The sequence below is a fragment of the Pseudopipra pipra genome, chromosome W (assembly GCF_036250125.1).
Source record: "Pseudopipra pipra isolate bDixPip1 chromosome W, bDixPip1.hap1, whole genome shotgun sequence".
NCBI classification, from domain to species: domain Eukaryota; kingdom Metazoa; phylum Chordata; class Aves; order Passeriformes; family Pipridae; genus Pseudopipra; species Pseudopipra pipra.
The window spans coordinates 15,588,211-15,606,947 of NC_087580.1; the positions used below are offsets into that span (position 1 = coordinate 15,588,211).

Below are 18,737 nucleotides of genomic sequence, written 5' to 3' on the forward strand. Positions count from 1 at the left end.
TTGGACCAAGAACCCACTTGGGCAAATGTTACAGTGCAGAAACAAATACAAACACAAAACAAGGATTAGTGGAGAAAACAAAGCCAGAGACCAAATGGGGGAACACCAAATAACCCACCCAAAGAGCTGGAAGATCCACATGTCTTAGAGGGACAGGATTCCCCAAAAGAATGCCTTATTATCCAGTGGGATCTTCCCCCATCCCAGACCAGTCCGGGGATCTGTGGTCTTCTCCAGGAAAGTCCTGGGGCCGGCATGAAGATCCAGAGATCCCTCGGATCCACGGGAGATCAGGCAGAGGGTCCCATCTGGGGCCAGAAATGGTCTCCAAAAGCAGCAGAAAGCAAGTCCTTAACCCCAGCTGGGAGGTGTTAAGAAGCAGGCATTCTTTAGGGCAGCATGCTGGACGCCTGCAGGAGAGTTCTTCTAATCCAGCCTGCTCAGGGACACAGGCAGGGCTTGGGATTACACCCACTGATTCCAGAGGCATTGGATATTCCCCCTTACTGAACACATGTCCATTACTGTGCTTTACACAGTCACACCCCTATTGCAAGACCACTCTCTAGATACAGAAAGAGAAAGATCAGATTTTGCTCACAATCAGACATCTTTTGTTAAGGAACAGATACAAACAGGATTCACTGATGAGCCCAGACTAACAGATCTTCCTAAGAAGCACACCTGTTTGGTTCAGGAGCAGATACACAGGTGGAGTCCCATCCCACCACATTTGTACCAACAAATAGACCCAGTTTTAGCTCAGGAGCAGATACATGGAGACACAGCCCATTAGGTTGGAAGGTTCATCTGGAGCTCAGCTTTGGCTCAGGGGCTGTTGTTCAGCCTCAGCACCTCAGTGACAGCCACACAGGGCTTTACATTACACACACAGTTTCCAGATTCATTACAGAGTCTTGCTTATGTAATACAGACACTTGTGGGCAACACTTGGATCACCTTTGGCACTAAAAAGACATGTAAATTTTCCTCCCACGTCAACAGTGTTTGAACTGTTGTCAGAAGAGCAAAACAAGAGTGAAGCATTTTGTTTCTGCAGTCAAGTGGGAACCTCTGTCTGATGACATTCCCAAAGGCATCCCAAATACAGGGAGGATTGCACTGAACAGGATTGCAGTCTCTTTCCCAACCTGCTTAGTGCAACAAGGAACAGCCTCTGGCCACCCAGGGAAGGTATCCCCCAAGACCAGGAGATCTTTACACCCCCCTTGTCTGGGCAATTCAGTCACATCCATCTGCCAACATTCACCTGCAACATTTCTGCATTTTCCATCACCTGTTCCCACTCCACTGGCAGGGTTTGGATTATTTCTCTTCCACACACCACACTGCTGACTCACTGCTTGTACAGCAGGGGTCAGTTTTGGACCAAGAACCCACTTGGGCAAATGTTTCAATAATTTGCTTCACTCCAAGGAATACCCTCATGTTCCCCATCCACCAGGTCACAGGAGATTGGCTCAGGGACTATTATTTGCCCACTTGGGGGAACTGCCCAGCCTCCAGGAGCAAAGTTTGCTCTAAGGTTTCAAGGAGTTGACAATCCTTAGCACTAGACTCATTTTCTTCTACTGGGAGAAGGATCTCTGTCAGGATCTCTGACCTGGTGGTGGGGAGTTCTGTGCATCCAGAGAATTGTTTTCCATGCCGGACAAAGCTGCCCCCCCGGGAAACAATTCCCAACCAGGACTTTCCAAGGGGCTGTCTCCTAAGTCAGCTCTGCCCCAATACACTTCTCCTCTAGTCTGGAAGCAATCCCGCTCTGGGCTTCCTTTGCTGGGGCTGGGGCAGTTGACAGGTTGCTTCTTTCCTTCCTGGCCCAGCCTCCCTTGTCCTTGGAGAATTCCAAAGCCCACGGAGGCTCCTGGGCTCTGGACTACTTGCACTTTGTGTTTGGGATACCCCATATCCACTCAGCCCAAGGAAATTCCACAGGGCCACAGTCTGACCCCAACGTTGCTGCTCAGCATCAGTGGCTATCAAAAGATCATCCACACCCTGCAATAAGGCTCCAAGAGGGTGGGTTTGGACTTCTCCATTCCTCCAGTCCCTTTGCCAATTGAGTTCCAAATATTGGGGGGCTATTTTTAAACCCCTGCAAGAGGACCACCAAAGTCAGATGGGTTTTCCTCCCCGGCTTTGCATTTTCCCATTGGAAAGCAAAAAGCTCTTGACTTTCCCAACTCAAAGGGAGACACAAAAAGGCAGCTTTCAAACCTAATCCTTTGAAACATATTAAACTCTAATTTAGGGGAGTGAGCAAAGTGTAAGGATTCGCTACGACTGCTTGTATATCTTCTACTCTGTTCTTTACAGCTCTAAGGACTTGGACTAACTGGCATAGCCTTCCATTTGCCTGCTTGACTGGCAAAACTGGAGCATTCCATTTAGATTCACATTCTTTTCACAAGCAAAATTTCATCAATTGTTCTACAAAGGGTGAGAATCCCTTACAACTTTCTATTTGCAAAGGACATTGCTTTGGCCCCACCAACCCCACTCCAGGTTTCTCTGGAATTCTCACGGGTTCTGCTCTCTTGGATCATGGAGGCACCTCTCCAGCCCATCCTGTTGGAACCACTGCATCCCCAAGTGATGGTGGCAGATGGATTACTTCTGCTTTGGGAGACTCTCATGCAAAACTAGAAACTTCCCCAGAATTAGGCTCTGCAATAATAACCTATATTGGACCATTTTTCAATTGGATTGTGGCATTTCATTTTGCCAAGAGATCTCTCCCAAGCAGAGGCTTTGGGGAATTGGGGAAATACAAAAACTGGGGAGCCAACCACTGTTTTCCCAATTTCAAAGCCACAGCATTAAAAATGGCCCAGTTTCCCAATTCCCTGGCACACCAGACAATTGTTCTAGAATTGTCCCTTGAGTTTCATTTTCCCGGATTTAACACAGAGGAACAAGTTCCCACAGCCACAAACAATTGTGCTTAGCTTGGCTGGAACCAGATGTTCTGATGGGGAAGAATCCTCTGGTGCCCCCTCAGTCGTCTTCAGTGATGCCACGAGAGGGTTCGGAGGGTTCTGAAGTTTCAGTTGCGGACAATCCCATTTCCAGTGTCCATCTTTCTTACAGGATGCACAGGGACTGATCCCAGGTCTCCTGGGGGGGATGTTTGAAGCAGGCTGCCCATGCTCTCGTCCTCTTCCTCTCCCCGGGGGCACCATTTCCTCAGGGATTTCTTCCAGAACTGCAACTCCAACCTCCAACAATGTCCCCAAATTAGACTGATCTTGTCCCTCAGCTTGATTTTCCTTTCCGGGCTCACACCAAGGGCTCTGAGGGCGCTGCATTCACACCACAATCTTTCTGCCCTTTCACAGGTTCTGCAAAGTGAAAAACACATCACCAGACATAACCTCCTTCCACTTCTGTTCCCCTTCTCAAACAGCATCAACTGCAACAATGGATTCTAATTCAGTGTTCCAGAACAGCCACCCTTTGATTCCAACACTCCATTAAATTCTCCCTGGGAGAATTTACAAGTACAAAACAATATTGATGGATAAAACAAAGGCAGAGACCAAATTCCAGAATAACAAAGAACCCACCCAAAGCGTTGGAAGATCCACAGGTCTCAGATGAGCAGGATTCCCAAAATACCAAAGAACCCCAGTGTGCTGAAAGATCCATATCTTTGACATGGGCAGGATTCCCAAAAAGAATGCCTTGTTATCCAGTGGGATCTTACCTGTGTCCCAGACTGGGCAGGGGATCTGTGCTCTTCTGCAGCAAAGTCCTGGTGCTGGCGTGAAGATCCAGAGATCCCTCGGATCCGCGGGAGATCAGGCAGAGGTGTCCTGTCTGGGGGCCAAAAATGACACTGAAAAGCAGCAGAAACAAACTTCTTCACCCCAATTTGGAGATGTTAAAAAGAGCATTCTTCTTTATTCAGCATGCTGGGCGTTCAGAGGAGAGCTCCTCTAATCCACCGTGCCAAAGGACAGACAGGGCTGTTTATTACACACACTGTTTACATGTGCATTCAATAGTCTGGCTTACTTAATACAGATTCAGTACTTTGCTTTACATAGCCACACCCCTATTGGAAGTCCTTTCCTGGGCCTTCCGGGCCTTCTCTGTCATCCTGACCTCAGTTCTTGAGCAGCACAGCACCATTGTGTTTCACCACCAAATATAAAGTTTGTTCTTTCATTATCTGGGTACCCAGAGCTTAGTTTCCATCCTGCTTGTTTGGGACATCCCTTCTCTAATTCTCTAGGACTTCTCCAGGATTACATTGTTCCTCATTTGGGCACTCCGGGGGACTGTGAGAAGAGTTTCTATTTCTTCTCTCAGTGGTTTGATGGAGACCATGAGGAGCTGGGAACTCATTGCAGGGACAGGAGGGAGCAGTTGGGAAGTACTAGGCAGGTGGGGGAGAGAACTGTTCAGAGAACAGCTGAGATACAGCTCGAGCAAGCTGAAAACTAAACTGTCATTTGGGGTCATCCCAGATCGATTGGATTTCAGCAATTACTCAACACAGGTGCCACCTCCTCCAGCCAAGCCCAGGAGATCAACCTCCTCAGCAGCTGCAAGAGCGGGATGTTCATGTGCCTGCTGCCATCTCCCCAAAGCCATTATCCCACTCCTGCTGACAAGATGGGCAAGAGGAGCATCTACCTCACAAGATCTGCTGCCGCAAGAAGAGCATGTCCCAAAGGATGTCCTCAGCCTTCTCAGAGGGGACGTCAGATCCTCTCCAGGGATGGTCCCAGCCCTTCCCAACCCGGACTGGGCACCAGCTCCAACTCTTCCCTGGAAAACAAACAACAAATTCATGAACAGAGATTACAAACCAAAAGTGGAAACAAGAAAAAAAGGTAAAACATTAACATTCTGTCAGGGTTCTGAGGAAGGCCCAACCCCTCCAGGCCAAAGAGAAACCCCACCTCCTCCAGCTGAGGAAAACCCAGGCCTTCTCCCTGCCCTGCTGCACTGGCCCAAAGAAAGGCTCCTAAGCCAAGGCAGCCCAAGCCTTTCCTGGCCTGCAGCCCAAAGCAGCTGGTGTTCTGCAGCCCCGCCTTTGCTCCCCCCACGGGGGTTTGTTTTTGGCAGGCTGGCTGCCCCTGCCCCAGCCCCGCCCAGCAAAGGGGCAGTGGCAGAGGCTGGGGGCAGAGCCGGGCTCCCATTTCACAGCCAGCCCAGAGCACCTGCCTGCCCTCCTGCCAAGAAGCAGCTTGGCAGCCGGCTGAAGAATTCCTCAGGTTCCCCATCAGCAAAGGGGAACCTTCGGTGCCCAGCCAGGCTGTGCAATGCCCGTGTCCGGGAGCACCCCCTGGGTGTGGACTCATCTGCAAACGGCGTGTGGAGCACGGCTTGGAGGAAGGGGCCAGAATCAAAGTCCATCCTCTTCAGCTGGCCGGCGTCCAGGTCAACTGAGAGCTTGTCATCCTCGACGTCGTCCTCGATGTCTCCAGCAGCAGGCCCACCCGGCACAGCTTCTCCAGAGGCCCCTTCTCCTTCCCTGGGGGCCAGACCAGGCTGTCAGCGTTCTGCCGAGGGCCCAGCTGTCTGTGAAGCGGGACGAGCAAAACCAGGTTGGATGGTGGCCACCAGCACTTGGGAGACCGGGTCTGCAGCCCAGCTCCAGCACAAAGAGGGGCGTGTTCCCGTGGGATGACCCCCCCTCAGTGCTACAGGCTGACAAAAAAGTCTGGTTTCCTTTGGTTCTTATTGCCAAGAGATGTGTGGAGGTGTTACCTGCCAGGCCCCTGGATCAAAGGGAGCACGTGGATCTCTCCCGTCTTCTAGGGCAGGGGAATGCCCTGCACCCAAGGATGGCACAAAAGGTCTTCCAGTGCTGGCCTGTCCGAGGGGCGGATGGACAAACACCACCTGATAAGGTGCTGGCAGCCTGGGGGGAAAATGGCCGGTCAGTTGGAGAAGGATCCTGTCCCCTCTGTCCCACTGTCCACGTGCCCAGGCTGTGCTGGCTGTGCTGAGAGCTGTGCCCAAACTTCTCCATCGATTCTCCCTTTTGGAGGAGAGCAGGATGGCAGGACACAGGCCACCTCCTCCAGCCACCCATGGGACACAAACAGCTTCAAGAGCGGCGTCCTCGTGAGCCCGCTGCCCTCTCCCAACACCGTTATTCCCCCCGTGCCACAAAGATTGGTATCCACCTGGAGAGACCAGTGGTGGGAACGGGAGCTGGTCCCAGATGGTGTTGGTGCCTTTGCGGAAAGGGTGCTTCCCGCAGACCATCTGGTAGAGCAGGATGCCCAGGGACCAGATGGTCGCCTCCTCGCCGTGGTAGCGCTTGAGGTAGATCCACTCTGGCGGGCTGTATGACAGTGTTCCTACGGAATACAGACGCAGTTCATCAGGTGGATGCTGCCTGCTCCCAGAGCCTCACCCCAGCATCCCTGGCAATGTGGGGCCTGCCCCAGTGGCACACGCTGGGACCCACTGCCTTCTCGCCGGCCCCTGACTCTTGGTTACAAACTCTGGGTTGGAGAAGAAGCCGCTGGTGTCCAAGAGGGCAGCGGAAGCCCTGGCAAGGCCCAACCATTACATGCAAGGGAAAAACCCACCCAGTGGTGGGGAAAAGGCGTGCCTTCTCCCCGCCCCACTGCACTGCCCCCAACAATTCATCATAAGCCAAGGCAAACAAGGCGAGCGGAGCAGCCCAAGCCCTTCCTCACCTGCACACCAAGCCAGCTGGTGCACAGTTCTGACCCCCTTCTCTGCTACCCTCATGGGGGTTTTGGTCAGGCTGGCTCCCCCCTGCCCCAGACCCAGCCCGGGACAGGGTGGGTGGCACAGGCTGTCGGCAAGGCCGGGGCCTGTCTCACAATAACCCCCCAGCCCCATCCAAAAGCAATTTGGCTGAAGAAGTAATCCTGTTCCCCCTCGGCCAAAGCGGCAATCTCCACTGCCACACCCGGGCATGGCCATGCAGTGCCCGGCACCAGGAGCATCCCCCGGCTGTGGGCTCACCTGCAAACTGGGTGTAGACCGTGTCCTTAAGGAAGGTGCCACATCCAAAGTCGAGGAGCTTGGCCTCGCCGCTGGCCAGGTGGAGGAGGATGTTCTGGGGCTTGATGTCCCGGTGCAGGACACCGCAGCTGGTGCAGTGCCGCACGGCCTGCAGCACCTGGCGGAACAGCCCCCACGCCATCTCCTCCGGCAGGAACCCCCACGCCCTCAGTAAGCGAGAGAGGTCCTGAGACGGCTCCGGATGCTCCATGACCAACAGGAACCCGTTGGGGAGCTCGAACCACTCCAGCAGCTGGATGACACCAGGGAAGCCATTGGACACCTTGTCCAGCAGCACGATCTCCAGGGGGGCCCGGGTGCCGTCAGGCTGCGGGGGGACCACGGGGTCGTCAGTGGGGCTGATGCCGTGCCTGTCTGCCTGCTCCCCCTCGGCCAGCCCTGGATGCTCCCCGTCCCCCACGGAGCCCACGGCCACTCTCCCTCCAGGTGTCCCGGCGGCTTCCACCCTGCCGGGCCTCGGCTCGTCCCCGCCCGTCCCGCCCCGCTTTCTGCCGCTGGCCCCGCTCGCTCACCAGCTCGCCCCAGCGCCGGATGCCATCCCGGGACACGGCTTTGATGGCCACCTGCAAGCCAAGGGGAAGGGCGGGTTGAGCTCGCCGCCCGTCCCGCCCTCCTCCTCCTCCTTCTCCTCCTCCTCCTCCTCCTGCACTCACCGGGGCTCCGTCCGCCAGGCAGGTCCCCGCGTAGACGCGGCCGAAGCCGCCGCTGCCCAGCAGCGAATGCAGCCGGTAGCGCTCGTGCAGCGGCTCCTTGGCCTTCGGTGCGGGCGAGACGTGGCCGTCAGCGTTGGGGCCGGGGCCCGGCACGGCCCCCGAGCGCCCCTCAAGCGGCCCGGGCCGGGCTTCCCCAGCCGCAGCGGGCAGCGGCGGCTCGCTGCCGGCGGCCGGGTTGGCGAGCGGCGGAGCTCTGGCCGGGGAAGCCGCCGAGGAGGCGGCAGCGGCCGCGGCGCCCGCGGCCCCCGCCGGCCCCGGCAGGCGCCGGGCTCGAGCCAGGCGGAGCCAAGGGGCGGCGAGGCCGAGCCCGTCCCACAGCCAGCCCCACAGGAGCGCCCAGCAGCGCCACAACCGGCGCGCCGGGAGCCGGGCGAGGGCGAGACCGCGCCGGGCCGCCCAGGGCCGGGGCCGGGGCGGCCCCGCCCGGCACAGGGGAACGGCCGGGGCCATGGGCCGGGCCGGCAAGGGGAGGGGGACACCGGCAATGGGACAGGGACCGCGGGAGTGGGACACTGGGACAGGGACACCGGCACAGGGACACTGGGACAGCGGGACACCGGGAGAGGGAGAGGAGGACGAAGAGCTCGAGCAAGGAGAGCACGAACAAGAGTCACAGCGAGAGCGCGTCGCTACAGTCGCTGCTGCCGCCGCTGCTGCTGCCGAAGCGCAGGGGCCGTTGGTCCGTTGGTCCGTTTGTCCATTCCCCGTTGGCCCCCGCGAGCCCCGGGGGCAGCCCCGGCCGCTCCGCTCCCAACCAGCTCCGGCCGCAGTCACGGAGCTCCCCTTCCTCCCGCCCCCACGCCAAGACCACGGCCTTTTGGAGCTGCTTCACTTTAGTTCAACTTCTTGGCTGCCAAGTTTGCAACTTCCCGCCGCTGCTCGGACCCCATCCCGCCCGCTCGGCCCGCGCTGCTGTCGCTTCCTCCCAGGCCAGGCGGGCTCTGCACTTGCCCCTCAACTTTGGCAAGGGCTTTGCTCAGTGAGGAGCCCCGGCACGTCCGGCCAGCGCCAGGCAGAGCCAGCCCCGGGGGAGGGCAGAGCAGGACGATCGGCAGGGGAAATGCAGCCCTTTGGGGTCAGCGCTGCTCCCCGACCACACCAGGGCTCTTCCTGTTATCCCGCCTGGTTTGAGGGAAAATCGGCTGCTGGACAGAGGATTAAGCAGAAGAGAATTAGAAGACTCTTCTTGCTGCCCTTTGGATGCCAGTCCCTCCTAATAAATGCAGGCTTAATTTGGAATGGACACGATGTAGCAGCTTTTTCAGCACCCAGTATTTAACAGCTGCCTTTCAGGGGACAATGGGAAAAAGGGGGGAGAACGGGAGAAAAGGGGGGCTGGGACCTCCAAAGTGAGCGAGGAGGGGGCTGAGACTGTGAAACCGAGCAGGGCAGGGGGAAGAAACACCCCCAAACCGAGCTGGGGGGGAGCTGGGGATGGTGGGGATGATGGGAAAGGGGTGGGAGAGGGGAGAAAAGGGGTGTTGGACAGTGGGCAGGGGGACAGAGGGCAGGGGGTTCCCACATGGGTCTCCCCTGTCCCCCATCACTTGAGCCCTGGAGCGGTTCCCTGGGGCTCTGGGAGGGGGCAGATCCGCCCTGGGAATGTCCACTGCTTCTGTAACCCTTTGTGTGCTTGCTCTGGTGACGATTGTGCACAGGTGCCCAACCCCCCTGTCCGTCCCTGGGGGGCTGATGGGGGGACTCCCCCACCCAGTAACTGGTGCTGCAGCAGCTGTGGGGCAGAGGGGGGTGGGAAAGGGGGGTCCGGGGTGGCCCCCTGAGCTCCCAACCTGCTGGGGGGGCTGAGGGCTGCTGGGGGGGCACCCCCTGACCTGTGTCCCTGCACACCCAGGGCTGTTCCAGGTCCTGGGAAAAGCCGAGTGAACGGCCCCGACCGGGAGAGGTTCCTGCCCGGGTACATCTCCAACTGGGAGCAGCTCAGGCACTTCAGCAGAGATTTGGGCACCTGAGGGGGACACCCCGTGTGGGGAGACCCAGGCCAGGCCCTGGAACAGCCAAGGGGAGTTCCTGGAGAACAGACAGGATCAGGGGACATGAACTGCTGGCACAACTATGAGAATGTGGCTCCGTCTGCCCAGCCTGGGAACCCCCATTTTTGGGGTAATCTCCCCAAATCCTCCCAAATATTCCCCTGAATCTCCAATTGCCCCCAAATGCCAGTAAAATGGTGGGGCTTTAGATGTCTTTGTTGAATGTCTTTGTTTTAAATTCAACGAATCAGCTCTTCCCACTGAATTTCCCAGGTCAGTTTGTGACCCCATGGATGTTTCTCCCACTGTGTTCACCCAGGAGCCTGGGGGGAACCAGGAGGATGTGGAGACCACCAGCCAGGTGTCTTCCCAATGTGGGAAGACATCACTCCTCCAGTGGGTGATGGAGTTGGAGCAGCAGACAAAGCTCTTCCCACAGTCGAGGCACCTTTAGGGCTTCCCTTACTGGTGGGTCCGTTGGTGTGAGGTCAAGGCAGAGCTCTGGCTGAAGCTCTTCCCACACTCCCCACACTTGTAGGGCCTTTCCCTGCTGTGGATGACGAGTGGGTGACGAGGTGGGAGCTCTGGTTGAAGCCCTTCCCACAGTGGGTGCAGAGGAAGGGCCTCTCGCCCGTGTGTGTCCGCTCATGCAGGAGGAGATTCCCACTGGTCTGAAACCTCTTCTTGCATTCCAAGCACTTGTAGGGCCGTTCCCCGGTGTGGGTGCGCTGGTGGCAGATCAGGTGGGAGCTCTGGCTGAAGCTCTTCCAACAGTCCAAGCACTTGAAGGGCTTTTTCCTGGTGTGAGGCTGCTCATGGACATCCAGGTCAGGGCTCTGGCTCAAGCTCTTGTCGCATTCCCGGCACAGGGTGGGTCTTTCCTCCTCAGAGCACCCTGGGCTGGCTTTGGAGCCCCTCCTCCTGGGGCACCTTCGTGGCTTTCCCTCCCCGCTGCCTTCCTGCGCCGTGGAGCCCTTCAAAACGGCCTCTCCCACCAGGCTCTGCCGGGGGGATTTGTCCTCCGGGCTCTCCGTCCTCAGCTCGGGGCCTGGGGCAGGAGGGAAGAAGGACAGGGAGGGGATTTGCCTCCGGCCCAGAGGGAAGGCCAAGGACATCCCCCCAACTCCGGCCCCGGCAGGACGGCAGCGGCAGCAGGGTTGTCCTGCAGCCGGGGGCGATGCTCAGCTGGGAGATACAGGACAAGACAGGGCAAAGGGGCACTGACTTCCTCCTCACCTGCCTGGGGGTCCTGGGGCATCTTCCTCTTCCTCACAGCCTCCTCCTCCATCTGGCCAAGCTTTGGGAAGGAATTATTCTGTGTAAACTCATTCCCTTCTGCCCAGAGTAACTCAAACTAATACACATATATCAGATTTACAGGCTCATGCCATAGAGTTTAGAGACAGACTTCCCAAAGGGATGAATTTTTCCCGGTTTAGGAGGGAAAACAAGGTGTGGGTGCATTGGGTTGGCGGTACCTCCTGCTCAGCTCCATCTCTAGAAGTCACCTGGAATCACCAGGAATCACCTCCAAACCACCAAGATTCAGCCCAAAACAACCCTCTCAGCAGCGGAGTTCCCCCTCGCTGGTCTATCCACTTTGGGGTTCTGGGGTCCCTCCTGTGTGGGCTGCTGGAGGTCTCACATGTATTGGGGAGCCCCCTCTCCAGGGTTCCCGCCCTCTCTGGGCTGCCGGAGATCCCGGGAATCCCAGGGGTCCTTCCTTTATGGGCTCCTCACTTTGCCATTCTGGGGATCCCCCTTCTCTGGGCTGCTGGGGGTCCCGGGGGTCCCGGGGGCTCCCCTCTCCGGGGTCCCTTTTAGGGTGGTCGGGGGCTTTCGGGGTCCCAGGGTCCCTTCTCCCCTGACTCTCGCCTTCGGGGTGCTGGCGATCCCAAGGTGTCCAGCCCTCTCTCCAGGCTGCCGGGGGTCCCGGCTCCCCCCACAGCCCTCGCTGCTCCCCCCTCCTCTCCAGACTGCCGGGAGTTCCCCCTCTCCGGGCCCCCGTTTCAGATTCCAACCCCCGCCTGTCCCAGGGGTCCCCAAAGCCGGTGTGTTTGTCCCGTGTCCCCCCACTCCCCGCCGGTATCCGGCGATCGCCACGTGGCTCCGGGGACCCAACATCCCCCTGCTCATCGTCGGGGCTGTGCCGGGAACCCACCCCGGGACCCCCAAAAAACACCTCCCGGGGATCCCCAATATCCCCCCAAGGGGCATTTGCGGCTCAGCTTTGGGGTCCTGCAAGATCCAAACATCCCCCGGCCCCCCAAAAAAATCCCCGAGTGCCTCAAGATATTTGGGGCGAGCTCCCCTTCCCCGGTCACCTGCGGGATGCGGGGGGCGATGCTCCCGGGACGCGGGGGCTGCGGATACAGCGGGCGATGCATCCACGTGCGTTCTTTCTCCTCCTTCCCCTCCTCCCGCTCTCCCTCCTCCTCCCCCTCCTTCTCTTTCTCCTCCCCTCCTATTCCCACTCCTCCTATTCCCGTTGGAGCTGGAGCAGGTCGGGATGGGGCAGCGCTGGGCTCTTGGCCGCTCCCGCCCGCACTCGGCCCCCGCCGCAGCCGCCACGGCCGGGACGGCGCGGGGGGGCCCGGCCTGGGCACCCCCCACCTCCCCTTTGCCCAAATTCCCGTCCCGGGGGGCGCTGGGGCCGAGGGGGGACCTTGGGGGAGTCCGGGTGGAGCGCTGGGCGCTGCGGGTCTGGCTGGCAACTGATGAGTCATCAGCGCTGCGGGCTCGGATTGGCTGAGCACTGCTTTGGGGGCGGGGCTGCAGGAAAGGGGGTTCTTTGCAGGGGAAGACATTTGGAGCTGGAAGGACTCCAAAGCTGAGCCGCAAATGCCCCTGGTGGGGATCGGGGGGGGTCCGCGGGAGGGGATTTGGTTTTGGGGGTGTCCCGGTGGCGGTTCCCGGCAGAGCCCCGGCGGTGGGCGGGGGGATGCGGGGTCCCCCCCGCGGTGGGGGTTGGTCTTGTTGGAAATGATCCAACTTGCCTCAAATTTTAGTCAGGGGCAGCAGTTGACCGGGTTTCTTTTCACGGGCTCTTGTCGCTTTGATCTTTGAAGCACCCAAACTTGGAGTTTCTCTGCACTGGCTCTGATGAGCTTCCATAAACAAAGCCCGAGGGAGCTGAAGATTGGACGTCTGGGATCTTAAATTCCTGGTCCTTCAAGGACCTGTTGGAGGAACCAGAAGGTCCAGAGGGGATTAACAAAGACATTGCAGCCTGAGAGTTGGAGACTCTGTGTCTGAGGAGGAGTGCTAAGAGGACCAAAGAAGGTGGACCAAATTAGCCAGTTAAGGATAGAATACTAATTAGAGTCTTAATTAATGAAGAGAATTCATTAGTTCATTAATTGGGGTAAATTAGAAGCAATGAACATGAATTTGTTTGTTGGTTCAAATGTAGAAATGTGTGAAAAGTCTGGAAAGGGACAGGTGTGGCTGGAATGATTGGCTCCCTGTCTCTGGGAGCCAGAACAAAGCAGTGCCTGGCTCAGCAACACTTCCCAGGGGCGTTGGAGGGTTTCATTTCTTCCCAACGATTTTCAGGGACAATTCTTGGTGAGCCCGGTGGGACAATGCTGTCGACCCTCCAGGGATTCCAGGACCCTGAGGACTCCAGGGAGCAGTGAAAATATTCTTCTGGGAGATCTCAGTCCCTGGATCTGGTGAGTTCAAAGCAAGGTCCCTGGAATTTTATTAAGGCATTCCTGAGTATATAAAAGGTATACCTAAGCATCCTAGAAATGGAGCTCTAGAACAGAATAGAATAGAATTGGGTTGTGAAAGTGATGCTAGAACTGTAAAAGAAGGAGTGTGATATTTGGCTTATGAGAAGAAATCAGTATTGACTGAGTGAAAGGGGTGGGTTCCAGGCCTCAGGTGTGGGTCAGGGGGTGGGTTCCAGGCCCCAGGTGTGGTTCAGGGGGTGGGTTCCAGGCCCCAGGTGTGGGTCAGGGGGTGGGTTCCAGGCCCCAGCTGTGGGTCAGGGGGTGGGTTCCAGGCCCCCCGTGTGCTTTGCCCACAGATCAGTCACACACAGAGCTCTTGCCCATAGAGCTGCTTTGGGGAGGGCTTTGCTCAGGGAACTGTGTTTGTCAAAGCCAATGGTCAGTGCTGGAGAAAGTGAAGTGTTTGGGGAGTGTGTGTTACTGGCAGTGTGTGTTATAGTATTAGAATCCTGTCTGACTCGGGGACGCCCATAATAGATATAAAAAAGAAAAAATTCACTTGTTGTAGAGTGTTAAATGCAGTAGTTTGTTCTTGTGTGCATTTTGAAGCATTTGGTGCACATTAAATATTTGAAGGAAGGTAAATTGCCCCAGCAGCTGTTAAGCTGGGATTGTGTGTTCAGAGCATTCTTTAGTGTCAGCTTTAGTGTTTGCAGGGGTTGGATTTGTGTGAATTGTGCCGATCTTCCATTAGTGATTAGTGAATTAGAGATTCAGTTTGGGGATTATAATACGGTTTTTCAGTTGCTGTTGTTTTGTCAGAGAAAAGAGAAGTGAACTGAAATCTCTAGATTTGTTCTTTGAACTGAGCAATAGTCAGGGTTTGGGAAGGTGTGGTTTGATGCCAGGGAGCAGCAGCAGCTGGGGAGGTTCTGAATCCGAAAAATCGGTCCGAGAAACTGCTCAGAGACTTTTTATCTTTAAACAGCAAGGTATTTGTTTATTCAACGCTGGGAGCAAGCCAGCTCGCGCTGGACAAACTTGCTCAAAGGCTTCACACAAAATCAGCATTTTTATACAATCTTCAGATTGTATAAATGCATATTCAAGTGATTCCAACATCTATCTCTGCATATTAATAATAGGTGGAGTATAGGTGGAGCTCAGGCGGGGCTTGGGGCGGTGCTTCTCTTGGCCCTCAATTTTGGTGGGTCTGGGGGCTTCAACTCATCTTCCTCAGCTTGACCTTCCTTCTTTTCCATTGTTCTTGACCCGCTCACTGAAGCTTGGAGAAAGCCCTGGCTCCAGGCCTATTTCTTCTATTCAAATGTCTACCTGATCCTACTGCATTTCTAATTTATTGCTTCTAGGCCTATTACATGTTCCTGTACTATTCTCTTAAGCTTTGGTCCAGTAAGTAGAACAGAACAAGCACAGATTGTTTTGGATGTTGGTAGCTTGTTAGCAGGCCCAAATTTCTTAGTTAACTCTTTTGGGCCTGGCCTCCTGTTTCATTCCCCCCTTTTTGTTTAGAATTTACGAATTCTTTCATCAAGTTCCAATGGATTTTGATAGGTATTCATCACAGCCCACATTATCTGCATCCTTCTAACCATGATCCTTGATTTGTACCATAGCCAAACAATTAGGACCAGTAGTAGAATCATGCCAGCTCCTAATACCAATATTGGATGTATCAAATAGTGGAACACTCGTGATGCCGTAGGGGAGTATCCTGTAAAGATGTCCCTCCAGTGGTGCTCTCCCACTTTTTCCACTTTGGTTAAAACGGTTTTTATGCTTTCATTGTCATGTTCTACTTGCCAGAGCATTTGTTTAGTCGTTCTGTTTACTTCCTGGACCAGTTTTTCTATATCAGGATGTTTAAGCATTGCTTTAGAAAGATTAATGTTCATTGCTATCTGTAACTTTGGCACATCATGGTACATTATATAATCAGCTTCAATCAGTTGTCTAGTAGTCACTGGAACAGTATAATCAAAGTCACAGCCTATTATTTTAGTAAAAAAAAAATTAGTACCACTCACTACTTCATGACAAATATCTATGGTAAAATTAACACAAAAGATTCTAACACATGCACAACCATTTCCTACGTAATAGACTTGTGATTGGGTTTTAGTATGGGGAAGCATTTCAAAGGTACACACACTATCGTCAGCAGCTAAGCATAAATCTTCATTTCCTACTACAGCATTTTCACAGATATATCCTAATTGTCCTTTAGGAATACATGCCTCAGGACTGACTGGCTGCCACTTTTTCTTGGTGTGATCATAACTTGCCCAAACATTATGGTCAATGGGTCTGACAATTACATTTTGGTGTATGGCTCCTAATGTCAGGATAGGAAAGATGGTCTTTTCTTTGGCTGCACTGATAGTGAGCACATAAGCTTCAATTTGTTCATGTTGAGGGTTGTAAGTGAAGTTCACTAACTGCCACCACGCTTGGGAATTTCTCTCAAATTGCGTAGTAGAACTGTTTCTAGCTATTATTTCTCTTACTTCTTGTGGTAATATTCCTGAAGGTCCTTCTCTTAATATTCCTGCAGCTACAGATTGTACCCACTGTTGAGTTTGGAGACATTGTATTGCAAGTGCAACCCTTTTATGGATGACACCAGCATAGTGAATAATTTTGGTGAAATCTTTTGCAGTGTGGTTGGCTTCTAATGTTAACAATTTAACTGCCAATGATTGTGTTTCTGCCAAAGTGAGCAAAGATGATCTTAAAGGGACTTTGAATTTTCTTAGATCAGATGTGAGAGCACTTAGTATATTCACTAATACTTCTTGATCTATGGTGTTTAATACACTTAATCCTGTGCCAAACCATCCGGTTACATCTCTTTGAATTCTGGTACGAGGGGATCTGGCCATCATCTCTGCATGCCAGCCTTTAGGGCTTTGCTGTATATAGGGCTGACAATCTTTTTGTATGTTTGATATGTTTACTTGAAGGTTTATTCGAACCCTCTTCAGTGAATATGTGGGATCTAACAACAGCTTCTGCTCATTTGAGTGTCTAATCATGTCAGGTCCAGCATAAGTTAAATTGTGGACACTCTCACAGGCTAAAGAAGGAGTTGTAAAACTGGTGGTGGTCTTAGTCAATGGGGTGGTAGGAGATTTGCTGGTTGGAAATCTCCTGGTTATATTTCCTTCCCTGAATGTCCACTGACACATCACAGAAACTGATTTATCTAGAGTGAAGGTGTGCCAACACTGATCAGCCACTAATTACATTTCACAGTAACGTCAGTTCTGGGTGACCATCTAATCTGTGCCTATTAAAACACTTGCACTGTATGGGGTACCAGGATTTTACCAATTATTCAGTACCCTTGTTCCTTGGAGGACTATAACAGATGGATTGTATTGGTTCAGTTCAGATGAATTCAGAATATCTGAATTCATATGTATTTATAGCAAATCATAGACTAGAATTCCCATTATAGGCCTGAGACCATAATAATTTTTGGGCCAGGGTTTGATTTAACACTAATGTACTTATCAGTCCAGAGATCAGCACTGAGGAGGCTTGATAGTAGATGATTCTTCTCCCGAGGTCCATGCTTCCTCTGGAACCCTCTTGACTCGAGAGCAGTGGATCCCCGTGGGTTTCTCTTTCACCCGGATCGTGTGGAGGTTGTCATCAGCACCTGGTAGGGTCCATCCCACTTCTCCCACAGTGGATCTCCTGAAAGATTCTTAACATATACCCAATCACCAGGGTTGAATGGATGTAACTTACAATCAGGCTGCTTGGGTTGGTGTTCTAACACCACTGTAGCATTTTTCTGCAATTGTTTTCCTACAGCCATAACATGATTGTACACATATTGATTACTGATTTGATCTACAGCTTCACTGTTCACAGCTTGCATCATGTAGGGTCTGCCCAATAGAATTTCAAATGGTCTCAGTTTCCCTTTTGATCTTGGCTTGACCCTTAGCCTGATTAAAGCAATAGGTAAAGCTTGATACCAATGAAAATTTGTTTCTTGACATATTTTAGATTCATCTTTTCTACTTGCCCACTTGCTTGGAGTCTGTAGGGCAGATGCAGTTGCCAATTGATTTTTAGTGCTTTACTTATTGCTTGTACAATTCATGCACAAAAGTGTGAACCTCTATCTGAAGAGATGCTCTTAGGCATTCCAAACCATGGTATAATCTCATTCAACAAGACTTTAACCACTCCTTTTGATTCATTTTTTTCTACATGGGAAAGCTTCAGGCCATCCAGAAAATGTGTCAGTCAAAACTAAGAGATAACAGGACCCCCCCCTTTTCTTGGGAGCTCAGAGAAATTAATTTGCCAAGTTTCACCTGGGAAATGCCCTTTACTTATTGCCCTTTGCTGTATTTCTGTTCCAGTATTAAAGACAAAGTTCACATTGGGATGTGACTTGCTCTATTGTGATAAATAAATTTGGTCCTGCTACTCTAGTCCTTAAATGCTAATAGAGTGAGTCTAAGCCCCAATAGTTTTATCATGTTTTACTTTTACAAATTGCCACACTAATTTTTCTAACAGTATTAACTGACCTGTTTTTAGTTAACCTCATCTATTGTCTAACACCTTACCTTCATTTTCATGTATCCATTTATAATCTGTTTCTTGATATTCTACCTGTTGATCTGTGTCTAGTTCTTCTAGCACTAAAGCTGCTACTGATAGTTCTTTACTTCTTGCAGCAGCTAATTCAGCTTCTGCATCAGCTTTTCTGTTTCTTATTTCCAGGACAGTGTTACCTTTCAGGTGTCCTTGGCAGTGCATAATTGCCACCTGAGAGGGGAGTTGTACAGCTTCTAATAATCATAGAGTTTCTTCAGTATATTCCACAACTTTTCCTTGAAGAGTTAAAAGTCCTCTTTTTTCCAAATTGCTCCATGAGTGTGAACTATGCCAAAGGCATATTTGGAGTCAGTCCAGGTGTTAATTTGTTTTCCTTCTGCCAATCCTAAAGCTCGAATGAGAGCCATCAGTTCTGCTTTCTGGACTGAGGTTCCTGCGGGCAAAGGATTTGATTTGATTACCTCAGTAGTGGTGGTCACAGCATACCCAGCCATCTTCACACCTTGTCTTATGAAACTGCTGCCATCAGTAAACCAGCCTTCTGCATCCAGGGGTGGTTCTTCTTTAAGGTCCAGGCAGCTGGAGTGCACTGCTTCGATGGTTTCCAGGCAGTCCTGCATGACAGGTGCAGCCGAGATTCTTCCTTCTAGGAATGAAGCTGGGTTAACAGTGTTAGTCACCTGAATGGTTATGTCATCTGATTCAGCCAG

General features: G+C 53.1%; 1 protein-coding gene and 1 long non-coding RNA gene across 2 annotated transcripts; both read right to left on the bottom strand.

Annotated features, from left to right (window-relative positions):
- Positions 1 to 2,402: 2,402 nt before the first annotated feature.
- LOC135406135 (uncharacterized) lies at positions 2,403 to 4,861 on the bottom strand. Its single transcript, XR_010426142.1, has 3 exons — positions 4,663 to 4,861; positions 3,728 to 3,840; positions 2,403 to 3,362 (listed from the first exon to the last, which is right to left on the bottom strand). It is a non-coding gene; the product is annotated as an uncharacterized LOC135406135 (long non-coding RNA).
- A 1,307-nt stretch (positions 4,862 to 6,168) lies between these two features.
- On the bottom strand, positions 6,169 to 8,204 carry LOC135404880 (serine/threonine-protein kinase pim-1-like; the record flags this gene model as incomplete). Its single annotated transcript, XM_064639608.1, has 3 exons — positions 7,554 to 8,204; positions 6,982 to 7,348; positions 6,169 to 6,341 (listed from the first exon to the last, which is right to left on the bottom strand). Coding segments are annotated over exons 1-3 (1,191 nt in total), but the record flags the coding sequence as incomplete, so codon positions are not given.
- Positions 8,205 to 18,737: the final 10,533 nt, after the last annotated feature.